The sequence below is a fragment of the Bos grunniens genome, chromosome 1, assembly GCF_055505025.1.
Source record: "Bos grunniens cultivar Pamir isolate PY7600 chromosome 1, Bosgru_T2T1.0, whole genome shotgun sequence".
NCBI lineage: Eukaryota > Metazoa > Chordata > Mammalia > Artiodactyla > Bovidae > Bos > Bos grunniens.
Window position 1 is genome coordinate 62,664,606 of NC_141165.1, and position 22,761 is coordinate 62,687,366.

The 22,761-nt window shown below is 41.0% G+C and overlaps 1 protein-coding gene across 2 annotated transcripts in view; it reads right to left on the minus strand.

The window, feature by feature from the left end:
• The window catches only part of NCEH1 (neutral cholesterol ester hydrolase 1), a 63,981-nt gene that overhangs the window by 19,369 nt on the left and 21,851 nt on the right, over positions 1–22,761 (minus strand). The window contains exons 2-4 of one of the 2 annotated variants that reach the window (XM_086318822.1): positions 17,558–17,628; positions 6,395–6,623; positions 3,374–3,443 (exon numbers count right to left, since the gene is read on the minus strand). In XM_086318822.1, coding sequence (XP_086174948.1) covers positions 3,374–3,411 — 38 coding nt within the window. In that variant the 5' untranslated portion in view covers positions 3,412–3,443; positions 6,395–6,623; positions 17,558–17,628. The remainder of the gene's footprint in view (positions 1–3,373; positions 3,444–6,394; positions 6,624–17,557; positions 17,629–22,761) is intronic. The other variant, XM_086318813.1, reaches the window with a different exon arrangement.

A 22,761-nucleotide genomic window follows, 5' to 3' on the forward strand; every position in this document is an offset into this window, starting at 1 on the left:
GGATCAACATTTGTTCTCTGTGATTCAGTCAGTAAAGAATCTGCCTGCAATGCAGGAGACCACCTGAAATGCAGAAGACCTTGGTTCAATACCTGGGTCAGGTTGGGAAGATCCCCTGGAGAAGGAAATGGCAACTTACTCCAGTATTATTTCCTGGAAAATGCCGTGGACAGGGAAGCCTGGTAAGCTACAGTCCATGGGGTCACAAAGAGTTGGACACAACTTAGTGACTAAACCACCACCTACAAAACTGTAGATCCCCCCCTACTTCAGACACCGGACACAAGCCCAAGTAATCACCTATGCTTCTCAGCAAGTTGTAGATGGGAGGTTCCAACAATCCCTCCAACTCAGGCTGCCAATCCCAAGTCCAAGTTATTACTTATACTTCTGACCACCTGGCTATAAATCAGAGGGTTCCACAACTTCCTCCTCAGGCTCAATTAATATGCTAGAGCAGCTCACAGAACTCAGAGAAATGTTTTGCTCTCTAGGTTACTGATTTATTATAAAAGAATACAACTCAGGAACAGCCAGATGGAAGAGATATGAAGGGAAAGATACATGGGAAGGGTTCAGAGCTTCCACATCCTCTCACAGGTATACCACTCTCCCATTTACATGTGTTCACCAAGTGGAAGCTTTCTGAACCCTGTCCTTTGGGTTTTCATGGAAGATTCATTACATAGGTATGACTGATTAAATCGCTGGCCACTGGCAATTGATTCAGCCTCCAGCCCCTCTCCCCTCCTCAGAGACCAGGCTGTAGGAAAGTTCCAGCCCTCTAATCACATAGTTGGTTCTCCTGGCAACCAGTATCCCCATCCTTAGGTGCTTCCAAAGGTCATCTCACTCACAAAACAAAGACATCTTTAATACTCTGAATACAGGAAATTTCAAGGATCTGGGGAGCTGTGAGCCAGGAACTTTGGATGAATACCAAGTACATATGAAAAATATATATTTGATCATCGGTATGACCAAACATATATCTCTTACAAATCACAATATCATAAATGTCCTCTATCTGCCAGGGACAATTCCAGACACTAATGATCAGCTATGAGCAAAACAGACAACCATCCCTAAAATCTCTCCCTTCACAAAATTTACATCTTCTATTTCTACCTGATACAATAAACACATAATAAGTTATATATATGGTCTGTCAGTCCACTGATAATTGGAGATAGTTTTGAAAATTTGGAGAATTATAATTGATAATTTTGGAGAAAAATAAAACAGAAGAAGAGTGGACTGAAATTTTAGGGGTGTGAAAGGAGGCCTTGTTAAAAGGATAATATTTGGACAAAGATCTGAAGGAGGAGAAACAGTATACACATAGCACCTGCACCATGCCTGCCATGGAACACCATGATTTTTGTGTGACTACAATCACTGCAGTTGTTAAAACTATTTTTCACATTCTTCAGTTCAGTTCAGTTCAGTTCAGTCACTCATTTGTGTCCAACTTTTTGTGATCCCATGAAATGCAGCACACTAGGCTTCCCTGTCCATCACCAACTCCCGAAGTATACTCAAACTCATGTCCATTGGGTCGGTGACATCATCCAATCATCTCATCCTCTGTCATCCCCTTCTCCTCCTGCCTTCAATCTTTCCCAGCATGAGGGTCTTTTCCAATGAATAAGTTCTTCCCATCAGGTGGCCAAAGTATTGGAGTTTCAGCTTCAGCATCAGTCCTTCCAATGAATATGCAGGACTGATTGCCTTTAGGATGAACTGGTTGGATCTCCTTGCAGTCCAGGGGATTCTCAAGAGTCTTCTCCAACACTTCTCAACACTTCTCAAAAGCATCAATTCTTCAGCACTCCGCGATCTTTACAGTCCAACTCTCACATCCATACATGACCACTGGAAAAATCAAAGCTTTGACTAGACCGACCTTTTTGGCAAAGTAATGTCTCTGCTTTTTAATATGCTGTCTAGGTTGATCATAGCTTTTCTTCCAAGGAACAAGAGTCTTTTAACTTCATGGCTTAAATCATCATCTGCAGTGATTTTGGAGCCCAAAAAATAAAGTCTGCCACTGTTTCCACTGTTTCCCCATCTATTTCCCATGAAATGATGGGACCAGATGCCATGATCTTCGTTTTCTGAATGTTGAGCTTTAAGCCAACTTTTTCACTCTCCTTTTTCACTTTCATCAAGAGGTTCTTTAGTTCTTCTTCACTTTCTGCCATAAGGGTGGTGTCATATCTGAGGTTACTGATACTTCTCCCAACAGTTTTGATTCCAGCTTGTGCTTCAGTCCAGCATTTCTCTTGATGTACTCTGCATATAAGTTAAATAAGCAGGGTGACAATATACAGTCTTGACATACTCCTTTCCCGATTTGGAACCAAACTGTTGTTCCATGTCCAGTTCTAACTGTTGCTTCCTGACCTGCATATAGATTTCTCAAGAGGTAGGTCAGGTGGTCTGGTATTCCCACCTTTCAGAATTTTCCACAGTTTGTTGTGATCCACACAGTCAAAGGCTTTGGCATAGTCAGTAAAGCAGAAGTAGATATTTTTCTGGAACTCGCTTGCTTCTTCAATGATCCAGTGGATGTTGGCAATTTGGTCTCTGGTTCTTCTGCCTTTTCTAAATCCAGCTTGAACATCTGGAAGTTCACGGTTCTCGTACTGTTGAAGCTTGGCTTGGAGAAGTTTCAGCATTACTTTGCTAGCACGTGAGATGAGTCCAATTGTGGGGTAGTTTGAGCATTCTTTGGCATTGCCTTTCTTTGGGCACATTCTTCTTAGTTTCCCAGTTCAGTTCAGTTCATTTGCTCAGTCATGTCTGACTCTTTGTGACCCCATAAATAGCAGCACACCAGGCCTCCCTGTCCATCACAAACTCCGGGAAAAACAGCTAATACAGAACTGGTAGAAGCAACTCAAAACACTGATATTAATTCTAACAATGATAATAATAGGCTATACTAAGAATAGTGAACACATCACTGTTTACAAGGTCTGAGTTATAGAACCTGACTCCAGGAGAATACCTTTTCCAACTCTTGGATGTAGGACAGATTCTCTTAAAGTGCTTATTGGTTTTTAGATATAAAAGGTGGTAATCAAACTGATTGCATAGATAACGGATTGTATATTTCTCTCAAAATCTCAGTTAATTCCTTTTCCAGAAGTTTCTAAAACTAAAGTAAAAAAAAGATAATTTGAGGCATTATAAAGCTAGTTGAAGAAATTCTAAGTTACATCAGAAATCATTTTTTGTGACCTCAGGAAGATCAGTTCACCTCTCTGGACTTTAATTTTACATTTTATCACTTATAAAATAAAGTAACTAAATAGTTACTTAGGATCCTTTGTTAAATTTCCTTGTATGACAATTATTAATTACTTACTCAATGGAGACAATGACAGCATTCAATTCCTCAGCCATGGCTGTGCACAGTTCATCATAATACCTGATTTCTAAAAGAGACAAGAGAGCAATCACTCACTATAATGCAGTCTATTTAATACTGTCCATTCTTAAATTCTGCTAACTGACTCAGACTTGAGTTATTAATGGTAAGAATAATAAAAAGTAAATATGAACATACATCTCATTAACAGAGTTACAAGTACAAATGCAAAAGAATTAACCTGGTTTCTGATAAAATGCAATTGCTATAAATAACAGGAAAGCCATACAAGATTACCTTCAAATGTGTTGTTAACTAAAAATTTCTTTCATAATCGTTTATATAAAGTACATTAGATCATCACAGCACTGTTTACAATAGCCAGGACATGGAAGCAACCTAGATGTCTGTCAGCAGATGAATGGATAAGAAAGCTGTGGCACATATACACAGTGGGCTATTACTCAGCCATTAAAAAGAATACATTTGAATCAGTTCTAATGAGGTGGATGAAACTGGAGCCTATTATACAGAGTGAAGTAAGCCAGAAAGAAAAACACCAATACAGTATACTAACACATATATATGGAATTTAGAAAGATGGTAACGATAACCCTGTATGCGAGACAGCAAAAGAGACACAGATGTATAAAACAGTCTTTTGGACTCTGTGGGAGAGGAAGAGGGTGGGAAGATTTGGGAGAATGGCATTGAAACATGTATAATATCATATATGAAACGAATCGCCAGTCCAGGCTCAATGCATGATACTGGATGCTTGGGGCTGGTGCACTTAGACAACCCAGAGGGATGGTATGGGGAGGGAGGAGGGAAGGGGGTTCAGGATGGGGAACACGTGTATACCTGTTGCAAATTCATGTTGATGTATGGCAAAACCAATACAATATTGTAAAGTAATTAACCTCCAATTAAAATAAATAAATTTATATTAAAAAATTACATTAGATTCATTCTGATTTTGTAATTCTTCAAAGAGATATGCCTTTCTAAAAATCATAGTGAATAAGCAGTTCCTCCTTAGAACCCCAACATTTTTCTTTTAATACCCTCATTTGCTGTGATTCAGAAAAGTCACCAACTTGAAAACTATGGTATTCCGTTTAAACCAACATACAACAAATAGAGTTTTAGGAAGTCTTAGCATTTCTTAGAAAGAGAATCCAAAAGTTTTTACATATTTTAATATGTAACACTTTAATCCCTTGTTCTTTGGATATATTAATATTCTTACATTAAGTGCTAGATCGTCTCAACAGAAAGCCACAGAATACCTTATTTATAGACTTTCCAAGGCAGTATTAGAACCAGAAGTTCAATAACTACATAAACAGTTGCATATCTCCTCCAGACTGAGGCTTTCCTCTCTGACGGGACTGATGAGTCAAAATTGTGTGGAAAAGGCTAGGCTGACTCATAATCCATACCATTCCTGGCACTTCCACATCCTGGCCTCTGGTGTACTGTCTCTCCTGGCAAGCGTCCAATGCTACAGATGCTATCCTTTCTAGGGCAGAGACTCTGTTTTACTCATTTTTGTATTCCCATCATCTAGCACACATTAGAGTGACCAAAAGTCCAGGTTTGCACACAACTGTTAGAGGTTCTATACCCAAAGTCCTATAACCCAGGAAACCTCTCAGCCCTGGGCAGACCTACATATTCAGTAATCATCTGTTGGAAATATGAAAAAATATTCTTTTATTCAGTAATCATCTGTTGGAAATATGAAAAAATATTCTTTTATTCATAAAAGAATAAAAGAATAAGTGATGAATATGGAGTTAAATGAAATGAGATTACTAGAGAAAGTTACACTTTTTGGCCTTTGCCACATTTTTTTTTTTTTTTTAAGACAAACCAGAACAAGTTGCCTTTGCCTTTTTTTTTTTTTTAACTTACTGTTATTTATTTATTTCATTTCCTTGGTGGCTCAGCCAGTAAAGAATCTGCCTGCAAAGGAAGTGACCCAGGCTCAATCCCTGGGTCAGGAAGACCCCCTGGAGAAGGGTATGGCAACCCACTCCAGTATTCTGGTCTGGAATTCCTTGGACACAGAAGCCTCGTGGGCCACAGTTCACGGAGTTGCAAAGAGCTGGACATGACCGAGTGACTAAAAACAACAACATTTATTTATTTGGCTGCACTGGATTTTAAGTGTGGCATGTTGCAGCATGTGGGATGTAGTTCCCTGAAGCCAGGCGCCCTGTATTGGCAGTGCGGAGTCTTAGCTACTGGACCACCAAGGAAGTCCCACCATAGCCTTTAACCTTAATGGATGAAAATAATTTCTGGGCTGAAGATGAGAAAGTAGCTCCGTAATAATTATGAGCAGAGGTAAGGCCCTTATCTGTCCTCCTTAATATGCTTTTCACTGGCTGCTCCACTTGGCTGCCTGCGATTTTTAATGTGTATTCTGCTCATGAAAGTTATCCAATGCTAAAAAGAATGTTCTTGAACTTTTCAAGGTCATTATCCCTTTAACTGGGGCATACGTTTTATATTTTCATCTTTGGTTTCATAAGCAGATGAAATGTTGATGAATTAACATGTACACACAGAAATCCTTGTTCTATTTCATAGAAAGATGTCTTCAGAACACAAGTTGGTCTAGAGCTACAGATACCTGCCTCATATTCTGGCCCAACTTTACCTTGTTTGGGTATAGAAAGCAGCCTCACTACTTCACAATAAGTTAGTGTATGATTTAGATTACAGGAAATATTTTCAAAACAGTCTGCCTGAATTAACAAACAGGCAAAACTCTTGGTGTAGGGTAGCTATATAATTAATCATCCAAACCAGGATCCTTTCAAGAATGGAAAGTGGGGAGGAGGGGGTGCTATGAATAACTTTGCTTGGATGGTAGGGATAACTGGGACTGCCAGGGGGTCGAAGTCCAGTGGTCCCCTTCTCCTCACCCAGTAAGAAAGTCAACCCAGTCATACATCTCTGCCAGGGCCGGCCACAACCCCAAACAGCCTAAAGGTGAGGACATACTTGCGCTTGCCAAGGCCCAGCCTCCTCCATGGATGTAAACAATGCTGCGTTTCAGAGGCTCTTCTGGTTTTGGAGGGCCTTCAAACACTCTGACTTCCACACCATCAAAGTCAGTGTCGGTCACCTTCACCTGAGCAGACGACCATGCGCTTTTCTTGCCAAAAGAAACGATGATGAAGTTCAGCGCAAGCAGATGATGGCTGAGGCCCAGGAAGTGTATCAGGTTGCTCTGGAGGATGAGGGGAGGATGAAGGAGAGCGTGCGTCAGCTTTGTTGTCACCTGAGCCAAACTCACCAACCCTCAGCATTTGAATTCTTACATGCAATTGCCACTACGCTTGAGGACTCACTGGCCACTTTCAATAAAATAACACAATGTATCTATCTTTCTTTCCTTGAGCTTCCAGAGTATTTTCTTATATGCGATCTTCTTTGATCTTCAGATAATCTCTGAGTGGGAAATATGTCACTAGTCTTGTTTTATGAAGTAGGCTTAGGAATTAGCTGAATGTGCCCATCTTGCTGGTTAATTGGAAGTTCTGCAACTCAAACCTGGGAACTGTGAATTCCAGTTTTTAGTCCCTTTCCTCACCCTAAATTAGCACATCACATTTCCAATAACATACTAGGAGTGAAGGAAGAATACTTTATTTGAATACACATAAAAGACTCTTTGAGACCCCATGGACTGTAGCCTACCAGGCTCCTCTGTCCATGGGATTTCCCAGGCAAGAGTACTGGAATGGTTTGCCATTTCCTTCTCCAGGGGATCTTCCTGACCCAGGGATCGAACCCAGGTTTCTCACATTGTAGGCAGACGCTTTACTGTCTGAGCCACCAGGGAAGATCCCAACTTTATCTCCTAGTGGCTCTCAAACCTTGAAGGGGAGCAGCTGAAGATTTAACAGTGTGCTTCTGTAGAATATGAAACAGAACACTGATGATTAGTGAAATATTTAATGCCATCATAAGATCAAGAAGACAATGTCATGAGTAGAAATAAGAGCTATATGTAGTCTGCAATACACCATAATACAGCTTCCCAGCACATGCATAGAGCACACTGTTATGCCTTGAAGAGGACACAGATGTGCTATGACACTGATCCTCTCTGTCCCTGGGCAGCCAAGTTCCTGAGCCGTTTACCCCACTGTCTCATATAAAATATTATTACTGTATACATATGCCCTGCCATGAAAAGAGCTGGAAAGACTGCATTATAGAACAATTAGCCAGTGTTCATGAAAAGCAAGAACCAGAAGCGATTTATCTAACCATGAACAGTTTTTCCAGCAATTCCATTAATATCTATTGGCTGCCAATATATGCAACAGCAAAGCAAATGAATATTAATAAAATAACTCAATTTCAGTGTGTATCGACCAATTTATTGAAAAAGTTAAAACAACTTTTACTGTTCTTGATATGAAACAAATAAATGTGTTTGTGCACACACACACATATACAGAGGAGTCTAATCATAAGATTAAAGGTTTAAAGTCTTTGGCAAACTAGGAAGAGGTAATCATCATTTGAGTTTTGTGGTAACACATCAGTCTAATGGGGGAATGCGGAGATTCACTGGGACCTAGTTGAGAATCTCTGTATTCACTAAGATTTCTAGACTTCACATGATAAACCCTTGTAAATTAACAGAGAACACACAAGATCAATTCTATTTCTCACAGCCAAAGTTGCTCAATAGGCATGAAACAATAAAATATGAAGAAAGAAATGGCAGGCTTGCCTCAGTTACTTTATGGACTACATTTTTTGCTTTTAGCTAAATGAAGACTTTATTAAATATTTAAAACAAATTATATGGGTTTCTTCACTAAAGGAAAGCTGTAAAACAAGTGAACTGTCTTTACAAAACAGATTACAGTAGATTATTCATTTTACATAGAATCCACCCCTGGTTTCCCTTATGTATTGCATGCTCTGATTGCATGCAGACTTACCTCAATCTGCCCATACCTTTCCTAAAGCACTTCTACTGTATTAGCTTATGATCACTGACATTAAATGGGGTTTCTGAACAACTATCTGCATTGTTCACAACATCGACAAGGGACAAAAGTGCTCATTGGAGAAGGGACAGTTTGTTTATGAAGGAGAAAAAGGTAAGTAGATGCATCTTAGGCTAGATGGGTGTAAAAATTGTGCTAATATTTGGAATTCATTGATAAATTTGAGAATGAAAAATCATTATCCTACAGATAATAGTGAGTTTGTTTCAAAATTTGAAAATAGAGATAATCAAACAGTAATCTGTCATTAACCAATTTATTATTACTATTATTAATAATAGTTATCACTGCCTGAGTGCCTACAGTGTAAGGAGAGGTTGTTGAATTCTGGCTACAGTTCTATTATTTTCCTCCTTCTGAGGAAGAGAGAAAAGAAGCTTAGAGATTAACCAGTATAGAAGCTGGATTCCAGGAACTATGAGAGGGCTGCAGGACATACAGAATTACCCTAGAGATGCTTGTTGAGAACAGTGTGCGCCCAGGAAGCTGCTCTGAAAACTATCCAGGATAGGATGACATTCTCATGTGTATGTGATATTGTGTGGCATGATAAAACTGTGAATGGTATGCAACGTTTCCCCCTAATATCAATTGCTTTCCTTAGCTTTTCTCACTGCTCCCCTCCTATCCCTACTGTCTGGCAAATAAAATCAGTAGCCAAGCCTTTCTGTAGTTGTTACCTCAAGGAAGGGATATGAGAACAAACAGCAAAGAAACAGGAGTGTTTTCCTGCTTTTAATTTTCAAAAGCCTACATCCTTTGGAAAATTGAAACAAAAAACAGACATCAATTTAGAAGACTGCATGATGAATAAGAAGTCGCCTGAACAGAAAGTGAATCTCCAAACTAGGTGGTGGCAGATGGAAGGAGAAAGTATTGGAGATGAAATGAGGAATGTAAGGATTGATATCTGAGATTCAACGAAAAAAGAATCTTGGGACACAGCAACCCTCAGATATGTCTATGGAATCTGAGAGCAATAGACATGTGTCTCATGCCCAAGACAGAACCCTGGAAAAAGGCAAGACTCTCGGGAAGACTGACTTCAGGATATGTCTAGGAAGGTGGTGCCTCAAATGACCTCAGAGAGCTCCTTGGGCTCCAGATAGTGCAGGAGCAGCAGAAGAATTCCATGTGCCCCAAAGGCACAAAAATAGCAAGGTTGCATGAATGTCTTGCAGACGTTTCTGAGACAACTCCATTATCCACGGCCCATGATGCATTCTCAAGGGTCCAACAGGAATAGAAGAGAGCACTAATAGATCTAAAAGGCTCTCATAAGTAAGAACAAAGGATATCCCAGGGCAACTTGTAGGAACCAAACACCAAGGACCAGGTGGAACAGGAATGTGGGCTGAGGATGTGTACCCAAATGCCTCCCCCCACCACCCAAAGTATTATGTCTCAACATATAAAACACCCCAAAACCTGAAAGAAAACAGTGATGGAGGAATACCTAAATTCATTGGAATTAAGTTCTACCTAAAGAATAAAGGCTTGAAATATAGATCAAGTTATACTTCTTGCATTGAGTTCATGAAATGAGATTCAGATCCACCCAAGAGACATTCTCAAGTTGTTTCCTGAAACCTTTTTAGAAGTAGCCAGAAAACTCCAGTAGCACAAAGAAGCATTCCAAGTGTTAAGAGTTTAATGGGTTGTGAATTGACCCAGTCTTGGCTGGCTTAAGTACCCTAAGGCAATGCTAGATGTCTTAAAACTTGCCCCATAACTATTCCAGGATCTAGAAGGGAATTCTGCCTGAGGAGGTGGAGATACTCATTACACCTTACTAGAACCAGTTATACAAAATAGGTTAGCCACGGGTTCCCTACCTGGGTCTGATGACCAAAGGTCATAGGACAAGCAAAATGAAAGGAAGTCAAGCAAAAACTATACTCTGCTTAAATTATACTCTGTTCATTTTTGTGTTTATGAATGGGATTGTTCTCTGCTAATTCATTTATCATTCAAATAAGAATATATATTCAATGGACAGGGAAACTTAAGGGGGAGAAAAAGACAATCTTCTGGAGCTTAGAGAAATAGAAGAGAACCAAGAACTGTAAATGAATAGCTGACGTTAGTTAGTTAAGTAATACAAGTTTAGTAAGAGAAACCTAGATAAAGGGTTGCACAAGCCCAGAGAAGGAAGGAATTACTTGTGCCTCTTCTTGATGAGATGAAATTCAGTAAGGCATCTATTTTGAATTGTGCCTTAATAGAAGATGAAGGGGCTTCCCAGGTGGCTCAGTGGTAAAGAATCCACCTGCCAATGCAGGAGATTTGGGTTTAATCCTTGGGTCGGGAAGATCCCCTGGAGAACGAAATGGCAACCCACTAAACATTCTTGCCTGAGACAATCCCATGGACAGAGGAGCCTGGCAGGCCCCAGTCCATAGGGAGCAAATAGTCAGACATGATTGAGTGTACACACACACAAGATGAAGTGCGAACAGTAAGGAAAAGGATAGGAAACCAAGATGTGAAAGTGTTTGACAAATGCCTATGGGAAGAAAATGTAATCAAGGGAAGTGGAGGCATGCAGAGCATGGCAATAAAGGCTCAATGTAAGAGGCATGTCAGTGTCAGGTTTTATTTCCGAGGGGTCCAAAAACACTGCTGACAGTGACTTCAGCCATGAAATTAAAAGACGCTTGCTCCTTGGAAGAAAAACCATGACAAACCTAGACAGTATATTAAAAAGCAAAGACATCACTTTGCTGACAAAGGTCCATATAGTCAGAGCTATGGCTTTTGCAGTAGTCAAGTACAGATGTGAAAGCTGGACCGTAAAGAAGGCTGAATGATGCTTTTGAATTGTGGTGTTGGAGAAGACTGCTGAGATCCTTGGACTGCAAGGAAAACCAACCAGTCAAACCTAAAGGAAATCAACCCTGAATATTCATTGGAAGGACTGATACTGAAGCTCCAGTACTTTGGCCACCTGATGCAGTCAACTCACTAGAAAAGACCCTGATAATGAGAAAGACTGAGGGCAAAAGAAGAAGGCAGCAGAGGGTGAAAATGGTCGGATGGCATCACTCAATGGACATGAATTTGAAAAAACTTCAGGAGATAGTAAAGGACAGGGAAACCTGGCATGCTGTAGTCCATGGAGTCGCAGAGTCAGACATGACTTAGAGACTGAACAATAACAAGAGTCATGTCAAACACCAAAGTCAGTAGCATAGACTCCACAGTGATGCCTGGGTTAAAAGCTCAGCTTCCCCAACTGCCAGCAGTGGGATCTCAGGAAAGTTACTCATCCTCTCTGTGCTTCAATTTCTCATATATATAACAGAAATAATAATACTAATTGGTTGAAAAGATTGTTGTGATGCTTAAAAAAGTAAAAACAGGTACTAGAATAGTACCTGGCTTTTACTAAGCCTTCTATTGTTACTGTCACATCACTGATCTGGAAAATCCTGCATGATGAAATGTGGGTCCAGGGATAGACAGCCCCATGTTTCCAGGGAAACTGAGATGATCGTTTTTTTCCCATTACATAATTTGTTATTAGGACCACAATGATTACCTGAAATTATTACAGGTTAAAAAGATGTAAAATTGTTATCTCTAAAAAGTTCACTTGTATGCTCATGTCAAAGTGGGAGGGAGAGGTGGGGAAAAGTCCTAGTACACTCCACACACATCAATAACTCAGTGTGTGATCAACTTTCAACACAAACCAACCACATTAGATACCTGGAGCATCTATTATAACTCACTACCTGCTTCACTTCTCACATTCAAAAGTTGGTATTCCACACAAGTGGTTCTCCAACTTTTCCTGTTGATGGCCATTTCATCCTGTCAAGCAGTTTTCTCATTCTCCTCTCCAGATTCTGCCTTTTTCCTGCCTGTTATAGGACAACAATTTCATAGAACAAACTTATCTGCATGACCATAAAGTCACATTTAAAAGAAAACGTATTTATTTTGACTGCTTCAGGTCTTAGATGCAGCACTTGGGGATCCTCAGCTGTGGCACATGGGTTCTTCTCTGGGGCACCTGGGCTTCTCTCTAGTTGTGGCCCACAGGCTCAGTAGTTACGGTGCATGGGTTTAGTTGTCTCACGGTATGTGGGAGCTTAGTCACCCCATCAAGGACAGAACCCATGTCCCCTGCACTGAAGGTGGATTCTTAACCACTGGAGCACCAGGGAAGTCCCAGTCACATTTTTTTTTTTAATTTTTTGATTGAAGGATAATTGCTTTACAGAATTTTGTGTTTTTCTGTCATACATCAACAAGAATCAGCCATAGTCTGGTCACATTTTTTAAACATTGTAAAATTCGAGTATACTTTAAAATGCATATTTATTTATTTCTATCGGTGTGCAAATTACATGACCTGCACTTTTTAACACTGTACAGATCACCTGTGACTCACTAACGCAGTACTTTTTTTCTACAAACAACTTCAATGTTTGTGTCAAGAAACTACCAAAAGTCAGGTAACAATAATTCAACAGGTATTAAACAGGCCCTGACTAGTATGTGTAAGGACTTCCCAGGTGGCGCAGTGATAAAGAATCTGCTTGCCAATCTGCTTCCCTGGGTCAGAAAGATTCCCTGGAGTAGAAAATGGTAACCCACTCCAGTATTCTTGCCGGGAAAATTCCATGGACCGAGGAGACTGGTGGGCTATAGTCCTTGAGGTTGCAAAGAGTTGGACACCACTGAGGACTGAGCATGCACGCACAGAGTACATGTAAAGATTCTGCTATATGTGACAGCAATACAAAGATAGGTGAAAGATGGACTCAGAACTTAGGCAGTTAAGAATTCAAATCTTGACTGACTGCTGCAAATTTCCATCTGTCTTTAAGCTTTCAAAGTTAACTAAACTTTCTCTGACTTTAGCTTTTAAGGGAAATCCTCTGATTTTAAATCATTGATTCAGATCATTTTTTTTAAAGTTGCAGACCAAACAAAACTTGCCTGCAGGCCAAATCTGGACTAAACCACCAGCTGCAACTTCCAATGTAGAAGATGATGCAGTCTGACTAAAGGTGCAGCTGGAAAAATGGTGGCAGGTGAAATGCTCTTAGTTGTTAATGGTTAAACAGAAAGGATTTTGGACACTCTTTTTAATGAGACTATGTTTTGGGCAAAATGATGCAGCTGAGGTGCACACAGTAGATTGGCGAGAGGAGACTAGAGGACCACAGCCATAGCATTTGGCAACTGTCGACAGGAAGAAAATGAAGGTCTGCCCCAGGAGAATATAAGGGAGGGAATACATTCAAGAGGTATCACTGAGGCAGTTGATGCACCTTGGTAACTGCACACAGAGTAAGATATGGCATCAGGAAGCAGGCTGGTAGGACACAGGCAAAGGACTGAAAGGCCCTGGAAGTCTTCACTTAGGGTATGAGAAACACAGAATACAGGCAGAAGAACAATCAGGAAAGGTAAGAAAATTCCGTTTTAAAATTATTCCATTTAAAGGACATCTAGGTAGACAGGTATAAAAGAACATCTAGGTAGACAGGTATAAAAGACAGAGTTAGAGATTCAAGGAGGCAAGGCCTGGAGGAAGAGCTCACAGGTATCTGTAATAACGCAGACAATTGTAAGACTCAAGAGATCTAGCAAAGAAACAAAACACAGTGACAAGGAAATAGACCAAGGAGGAAACTATGCTTTTCCTAGCCAGGAGAAGTTTTGGGCACACTGTGGAGGCATAATCCAATTATTTCAATAGTCTCATCACTGCCAGCTCTGCCCTCTGACTACTGCTCCCTTAAGAGATCTAATGATTGCCAACCTCCTGGGTATTTCAAGATCTTCTCATGCCTTCTGTTCCAACCTGCAGAGAATTCCCATGATCATGATTGCTCAAACCAAGCAGCAAAAGTGTCAGTCCAGGCTAAGTGATACTAAGAATTATAGCACCATTATCAGCTTATGATATGATGCAGAAACTTAAAAAATAGAGATACATGACTTAAAGGACAAAGATATGTATAACTCAGTTCAGTTCAGTTCAGTTCAGTCACTCAGTCATGTTCGACTCTTTGCAACCATATAACTAGACTTCAAGAAAAGAGAATCTCTCATCTGGTTGCCTGGAGGCAGTATCAGCTGATTAAACAGAGTTTAATAGAGACATTACTTTGCCAACAAAGATCCGTATAGTCAAGGCTATGGTTTTTCCAGTGGTCATGTATGGATGTGAGAGTTGGACTGTGAAGAAAACTGAGCGCCGAAGAAGTGATGCTTTTGAACTGTGGTGTTGGAGAAGACTCTTGAGAGTCCCTTGGACTGCAAGTAGATCCAACCAGTCCATCCTAAAGGAGATCAGTCCTGGATGTTCATTGGAAGGACTGATGCTGAAGCTGAAACTCCAGTACTTTGGCCACCTCATGCGAAGAGTTGACTCATTGGAAAAGACCCTGATGCTGGGAGGGATTGGGGGCAGAAGGAAAAAGGGACGACAGAGAATGAGATGGCTGGATGGCATCACCAACTCAATGGACAGGAGTTTGGGTAAACTCCAGAATTTGGTGATGGACAGGGAGGCCTGGTGTGCTGCGATTCATGGGGTCACAAAGAGTCGGACACGACTGAGCAACTGAACTGAACTGAACTGAGTGAGTGATCAGTAGGCTGGACAAGGAGAGAAGGGTGGGAAAAGGCACACAGATGTTTGTGGTTGTGGAGCACGTGTTCTACACTTGTGCCTTCTGCCCATCACCTTTACTTTGCTTTACAAATGTTCAGCATCCTCCTCCTCTAGTAAGGAAAATATATTGAAGTCCTCTTTCCTACTGTCGCCTAGATTACAAGGATAAAAACGTCCTTTTATTTACTGAGGGTTGGAGATCTCTAATCCGATCCAACTCTGATGAAAGGACGGGCTCTGTTGGGAGGCTCTAGGCCATATGGTGCATGCATGCACAGTTGTTCAGTTGTGTCTGACTCTTTGGAACCCCTGAGACTATAGCCTGCCAGGCTCCTCTGTCTTTGGGATTTTCCAGGCAAAAATACTAGAGAGGGTTGCCATTTCCTCCTCCAGGGGATCTCCCTGAACCAGGGATGGAATCCAATAGGTTCACCAATGATATCATGACCCTACTGCCCACATCAATGACATATTTGGCTTCTGCAGGTATTAAAAAACTTGTTCTTTCTTGAAGCTTTCTTCCTTCTGTATTTCACCAGTCTCTTGCCACATTAATAATTAATTCCTCCTTTTTCTCTTTTGGATATTTTATTGATTTTTTTCCCTTCCTTTCCTGTCCACTGGCCCTATAAATGATGGTGGCCTAGAGCATTCCATGGACTGTACAGTCTATGGGATCACAAAGAGTTGGACATGACTGAGTGACTTTCACTTTCATCTGGTTAAGGAACCTTCCTATAGTTGTCCTTTCTCCCTTTTTTCCTTTAGTCAGCATTCATAAAATAAACCTTCTGGACCATACTCTGAGAATAGGCATGGACTAAAAGAGTTCTAGCAAAGCACTGGAGGGAATTATTAAGCCAACCTGTGAAGCACAAATATAATTATGTATTAATAACAGTAGGGTTCTCTGATGAGACTGCTCTATTACATTTCTTATTTGTTCATTCCTCCATCTAAGATTTTCTTATAAGCTACAAAACAAACCTGATGAAAACCTCACCACCACTCGCTGATAAGATAACCTAGAAGACAGAAAGGCAAGAACTCTCAGAGGGATCTGACACCCTAACCCCTTCTCCCTAAAGCCTTCAGTTTGTTCTCTCATTGCAGTTCAAGCTGGGAGAGCACAAAAAGGAGAAGCTGGTCTCTTTCCAGTGCCTAAACATGTTTGTTTACTTTTCACTATTGCACAGAAGATAATTTCTGTATTGCCAAAGCACTTGCTTAGCTCCAAAAGTCCTCTAAATTTGAGGGGGATAACAGCTCATACATATTGACATTTGCACACAGGCAAATGGAGTCACGAAGAGTCGGACATAACTTAGCAACTAAACAACAACAAATCACTGTTCTTCACGTGAAGTCTCAGGCCACAAGTGGTCCATGAAAGGTGTCACATAGGCATGAAGTGGGGGCCTGGACTGGAATCCACTCTGGCTCTGGAAACCTCAGCCATCATCCTCAACTGTCACTCACTAGTCAATTGATTCTCAAACCTACTTCATGAAACTGGAAGACATTACATCTGGAATGACCCTTAAGTTTCCCATATTACACAAAGGGAAACTGAGGCCTGGAATGGATATGTGACTCTCCCAAGATCAGCAGCTCTAGCCATGAACCCTCTGGGCTGAGGAGGCCCCTCCATCTGCCCCTTTTTTCTCAGCTCTTCCTCACCAGCACATTTCTTTCTCAAGCCTTTTAGCAACTTGAGACAAGATCTGAGACTTGGAGATCAAATTTTTTTTCCAGTGTCCCATGTCCATGGTCATAAACAAATGCCCTTCATGAGGCTACACAAGCTGCAAAAAGCCTCCCTTATTGCCAGGACAAGTAGTATTTGTTTTCATCTGAGTGTTCCAAATAGCAGCTGACTCAAGGCAGCACAAAAGAATTAAACTTCTAAACAAAACCTCCTAAACTTCCTCTGCTATAGACAGTACAGAGCTTGCCCACTCATGCCCTCTGCCTGACTTCACAAGTGTGTTACACAGTATACTGCAGGAGTTGAGTTAATCTTTTGCTCTATGTAAAGTGCAGAGAAGAAAATTTGATATTTCTTTGAAAAACTGTTTATTAAATGGCATATAGACCCAAAAGATAAAAGGCAAATGATTTTTATAGATATTAACTACACGTCAGAAGAGCCAGATTCAGATGCTAACTATAGTAAGCTAAGATCTCTTTGTGTATATTGAGAATGTGATTATAATAATTCAATAGATACTATATAAAATACAAAATACATAATAAAGTATAATATTTATAATAATTATTCTGTATATTGCTTTACAGTTTATAATCATTTGAACTTTCAGTTGTCTGAATTTCACAAGAACCTGTGAAACAGGAAGAGCAGATATTACATTTTTTGTTTGTTTCAGGCTTAGAAACGTTAAATGCCTTGCCCAGGATCATAAAACTCCAAGTGACAAAGTACTAGAACCCCAAAGCCCAACTGATTGCCCTATCCCTCTGAATGTTATTACTTACAGGTCAGAAGAAAATCACAACTAAACCACTGTTTAAAGCTGAGTTTCTCCCATCACACAGGTTTTGAACACCTAAACAAATAAAAAAGGCCTAAAATCAGGCTGGAGAGTGCAAGAAGGTCATGAAATTTATCTCACCCTACCAGCTACAACTTCTCTTTGCCAGCAGATCTTCTGGGCTGGGTAGCAGGACTAGTTTGCCTAGGTAAACAGTGCCTAAGAAAACTGGCATCAGTGCAAAAGCCAATGGCTCTACAAGCAATTGGAATTTCTACAGCCAGCAGTTTCAAGTTAATACAGCTCAGTCACTTGTTGGCCTGAGGCATTAGGAGACAGGCTGGACCACCGGGCTCAGGAAGGAGAGCAGAAGGCAGGGCTGTTGTGAAAGAATAAGCGTTCCCCAGTGATGGAGGTTTTACTTTTACCCCAGGAGAGGCTTCTCAATTTAACAGATTCAGGAAATTGAAACAATTTACTCTTTACAAACTTTTATTCATGATTCATAGCTACAACAATCTAATGTGGTTAATGCATAACCTATTAAGTCTAAGTCAAATATCTGTACAGCAGATGAGATAACTATACAGTGGTCCTCAGTACCCACAGGGGATTGATTCCAGCACCACCACCTCCAGCACATACCAAAATCTGTGGGTGTTCAAGACCATTATATAAAGTGGCATAGTGCAGTAGGCCCTCCACATCCAGAGCTTCAAGGATAGAAAACTGATCCAGGTGAGCAACAGCAGAAACTAAGGACCGACTGTACTTCTGTTCTAACATAAATTTATAAGTTACATATCCCCTCATAAGGAAAATGGTCCATGTCTATGATATGACTTTGAATCTCTCTTTATGATACATTTAAAGAACATCTATTCCCCCTCTCTTGCTTGAGCCTCCTCCCCCACCCCCGTTTCAATCCTAGGGAAGTGAAAGTCTGGTCCCAACAAAAGATATAGAGCCCAAATGAAGAGACAAAAGGAGTTTGGCACACCAATAGGTTAGTAAATTGTTTGGTTTAAAAATACACTTTAAAAAAAAAAAAAGATCCAAAATCCAAACTATAATATAAAAACAGTAGAAGTTATAAGACATATCCTGTTTGCTATATAGTCTCATTTAACACACTGCATTTTTAATTTACGTATCTTGTTCATGAATATAACCAAATCTTTGAGTCCAACAGTGATATTTATGGAGCTCTGTAGTTCTACCAATATCTTGGATGGCACTGCAATTTCCCTGAAAAGAAGTGTTACTTCTCTATGGTTTAAATTATGTTTTCCCCAAGGAAATGTGGTTCTTTGTGAACTGCATTTGAAGGAATGGAGCAGAGAACTCTTACACAATATAGCAATTTATACTTATTCTTTGATGGCTAATTCTAAAATAAGATCCCTTACATTATTTACCATAAATATACTGATATCTATTATTTATAATAGAGTGGGGTGAAGCTGGAATACACAAAAAAGCTTAATAATCAATAGAATGCCTTAAGGCAACTTTGTTCCTTAGAGGTAGCAAGGTCACAATATATTTAATTTATATTTTAAAGTATGTCCTTCTACTTTTTGTATCAAAGAGAATTCTTTTTGTAAACAAAAATAATTTAAAGAAGTTTTTCTCAGCTGGAAAGCTGATGGTCCTCCCTATCAGCTGCTTTGGAATGCTTTGAGAATAAACGACGTTTTAATCAGCTCACACTTCAACAGCTTTAACAATAATACAAAAGTGTTGAGGTCCTTTAATGGACTGGAACTTGGTGGTCCAGAGTCAACAATAAGAAAGTAAAGGAGAGAAAGAGGCTGATATTCCTTGTTTACACTGAAAGCCAAGAAAGCCCCTGCACAGGGCTTGCTCTGTTCATGGAGGCCTCAGGCACCCTCTCAATGGGGTGAAGGCGCAGAGCACCTTCTCGAGAGGGTCTTAGAAGCCTGGGCAGGAAAGTGAACTCAGAGAGCCTCTGCACTCCAGGGGATCAGCCTGAAAAAGAGAGAGAGGGAGAGAAAGAGAAAGAAAGAAAGAAAAAGAAAGACACGGGGACCAGAGCTCTGATGGAGCAAAGGTGTTTTAATCAACATGGTGTGGGCATATATACTGTCTTACAAGGTAGTTATTCTCAGCAAAGGTAAAGATTAAAATTCCAGACTTACAAAACATAGGCGATCCATATTAAAGAGAGAGAGAGTTGTAAACAATCACTTTTACCGTATGGTTCACAAGAAGGAAGAGGGTACTTATCACCATATAGAAACACTAATGAAGGAAATGCCTGGATTCCTCAGTCCTGGGAGAGGCTTGCCTCTCCTTCAGGAATTAATAAGGAACAGAGAATTCCTGACAGATCCAAAACAGCACACAGGAAGCTTCCTGACACAAAAGTATATATATAACTAATTCATTTTGCTTTACACCTATAACTAACACAACATTGTGAATCAACTATACTCTAATAAAAATTTTTTTTAAATACACTTATTTTTAAGAGAAGGTGATTGAGAACTGGTTCTTTTGTGCCTTATCTCTATTATCCTCATTACATAATCAGGAAAGTTGTCTAGTCCGAGATTACACAAAAGGTGTTTCCTAGACTGGCAGCATCTGAACACAAATTCTTGTGGCTTACCTCTGGGAGTAGGACCCAGGAATGTCTCCAAGTAGTTATTCTGCACATTAGAATTGCCTATAGAGCCAGACATCCAGGAATGTGAAGTCAACTACGAACAAAGCTAGTGGAGGTGATGGAATTCCAGTTGAGGTATTTCAAATCCTGAAAGATGATGCTGTGAAACTGCTGCACTCAATATGCCAGCAAATTTGGAAAACTTAACAGTGACCACAGGACTGGAAAAGGTCAGTTTTCTTTCCAATCCCAAAGAAAGGCAATGCCAAAAAATGCTCAAACTACCACATAATTGCACCTATCTCACACGCTAGTAAAGTAATGCTCAAAATTCTCCAAGCCAGGCTTCAGCAATACGTGAACCGTGAACTTCCAGATGTTCAAGCTGGTTTTAGAAAAGGCAGAGGAACCAAATTGCCAACATCTGCTGGATCATCAAAAAAGCAAGAGAGTTCCAGAAAAACATCTATTTCTGGTTTATTGACTATACCAAAGCCTTTCAGTGTGTGGATCACAATAGACTGTGGAAAATTCTTAAAGAAATGGGAATACCAGACCACCTGACCTGCCTCTTGAGAAACCTATATGCAGGTCAGGAAGCAACATTTAGAACTGGACATGGAACAGCAGACTGGTTCCAAATAGGAAAAGGAGTACGTCAAAGCTGTATATTGTCACCCTGCTTATTTAACTTATATGCAGAGTACATCATGAGAAACACGGGGCTGGAAGAAGCATGAGCTGGACTCAAGATTGCCAGGAGAAATATCAAGAACCTCAGATATGCAGATGACACCACCCTTAATGCAGAAAGTGAAGAGGAACTCAAAAGCCTCTTGATGAAAGTGAAAGTGGAGAGTGAAGAAGTTGGTTTAAAGCTCAACATTCAGAAAACTAAGATCATGGCATCTGGTCCCATCACTTCATAGGAAATAGATGGGGAAACAGTGGAAACAGTGTCAGACTACTTTGGGGGGCTCCAAAATTACTGCAGATGGTGATTGCAGCCATGAAATTAAAAGACACTTACTCCTTGGAAGGAAAGTTATGACCAACCTAAACAGCATATTAAAAAGCAGAGACATTACTTTGCCAACAAAGGTCCATCTAGTCAAGGCTATGGTTTTCCAGTGGTCATGTATGGATGTGAGAGTTGGACTGTGAAGAAAGCTGAGCACCAAAGATTTGAGGCTTTTGAACTGTGGTGTTGGAGGAGACTCTTGAGAGTCCCTTGGACTGCAAGGAGATCCAACCAGTCCATCCTAAAGGAGATCAGTCCTGAGTGTTCATTGGTAGGACTGATGTTGAAGCTGAAACTCCAATACTTTGGCCACCGCATGCGAAGAGTTGACTCACTGGAAAAGACCCTGATGCTGGGAGGGATTGGGGGCAGGAGAAGGGGACAACAGAGGATGAGTTGGCTGGATGGCATCACCGACCTGATGGACATGAGTTTGGGTAAACTCCAGGAGTTGGTGATGGACAGGGAGGCCTGGCATGTTGTGATTCATGGGGTTGCGAAGAGTTGGACACGACTGAGCGACTGAACTGAACTGATACTATGTGCTTGAGGACTTCCCAGGTGGTGCTGGTGGTAAAGAGCCCGCCTGCCAGTGCAGGAGACTTCAGAGATGTGGGTTTGATCCTTGGGTTGGGAAGACCCCCTGGAGAAGAAAATTTCAACCCACTCCAGTATTCTCGCCTAGAGAATCCCAAGGACAGAAGAGCCCAACAGGCTTCAGTCCATAAAGTCGCAAAGAGACAGACATAACTGAAGTGATTTACCATGCACGCACACTCTATTCAAAGTGTGCAACAGTCTCTCATCAGGCAGTTTTTGTTGTGACTGATTTTCTTTGCAATGTGTGAAAGCCCTGGGACAGAGCTGCCAAGGGCAGGGCTTGCAAATGACAAGCCATAGAGGAACATCTGGCCTACACTGGCCTCCTTCAGGCTTGAATGATCCCTTCCCCTGAACCCTTCCTTATCCTTCAAGACACCTCCTCTCTAAAGTCTGCTTCCCTTCCACCCTTGGCACAGAACGGATTTCTCTGCACTCCGTGTGTCACACTGCGTGTCAACATGTAGCTTGAACGTATCTCCGTTTCTGCACCTCTCCTCTCTCAGTGTGAGGTTTGATTTGTATCCTGCTTCCCCGTCAACTCTTTGAGGGTAGGAACCCATTTGAAGACATCTGCATATTCGAGCAGCTAGTGCACAGAGATGAATGGATGCGGAGCAGGCCTGATGGCTGCTTCAAAGTTGCTGAACAGGAGAGGCTTCTATTTCCCTGCATCCTTTGTGCAGGAGATCCGGTCACAAGCTTGCCCTCTTCCAGTCCTCCAGCCCCTCCCAGGCTTGGACCAGTTTCTTTCCCTGCAGCTGGGCCCCCACAGGAGCCACCCCTCCCCTTGGCCACTTCTCTAACTCCAAAGATTCGGGGAACTAAGGGCCCTCGGAGCTGAGCCAGATGGTGAAGGAGGTAGTGACGTGATGCCCAGTGCATGATGGAGAATGAGAGTGTGCTGGTCACTTGGTAGAGGAGCCTCAGGCCCTAGAAGAGAATGTACCAAAGC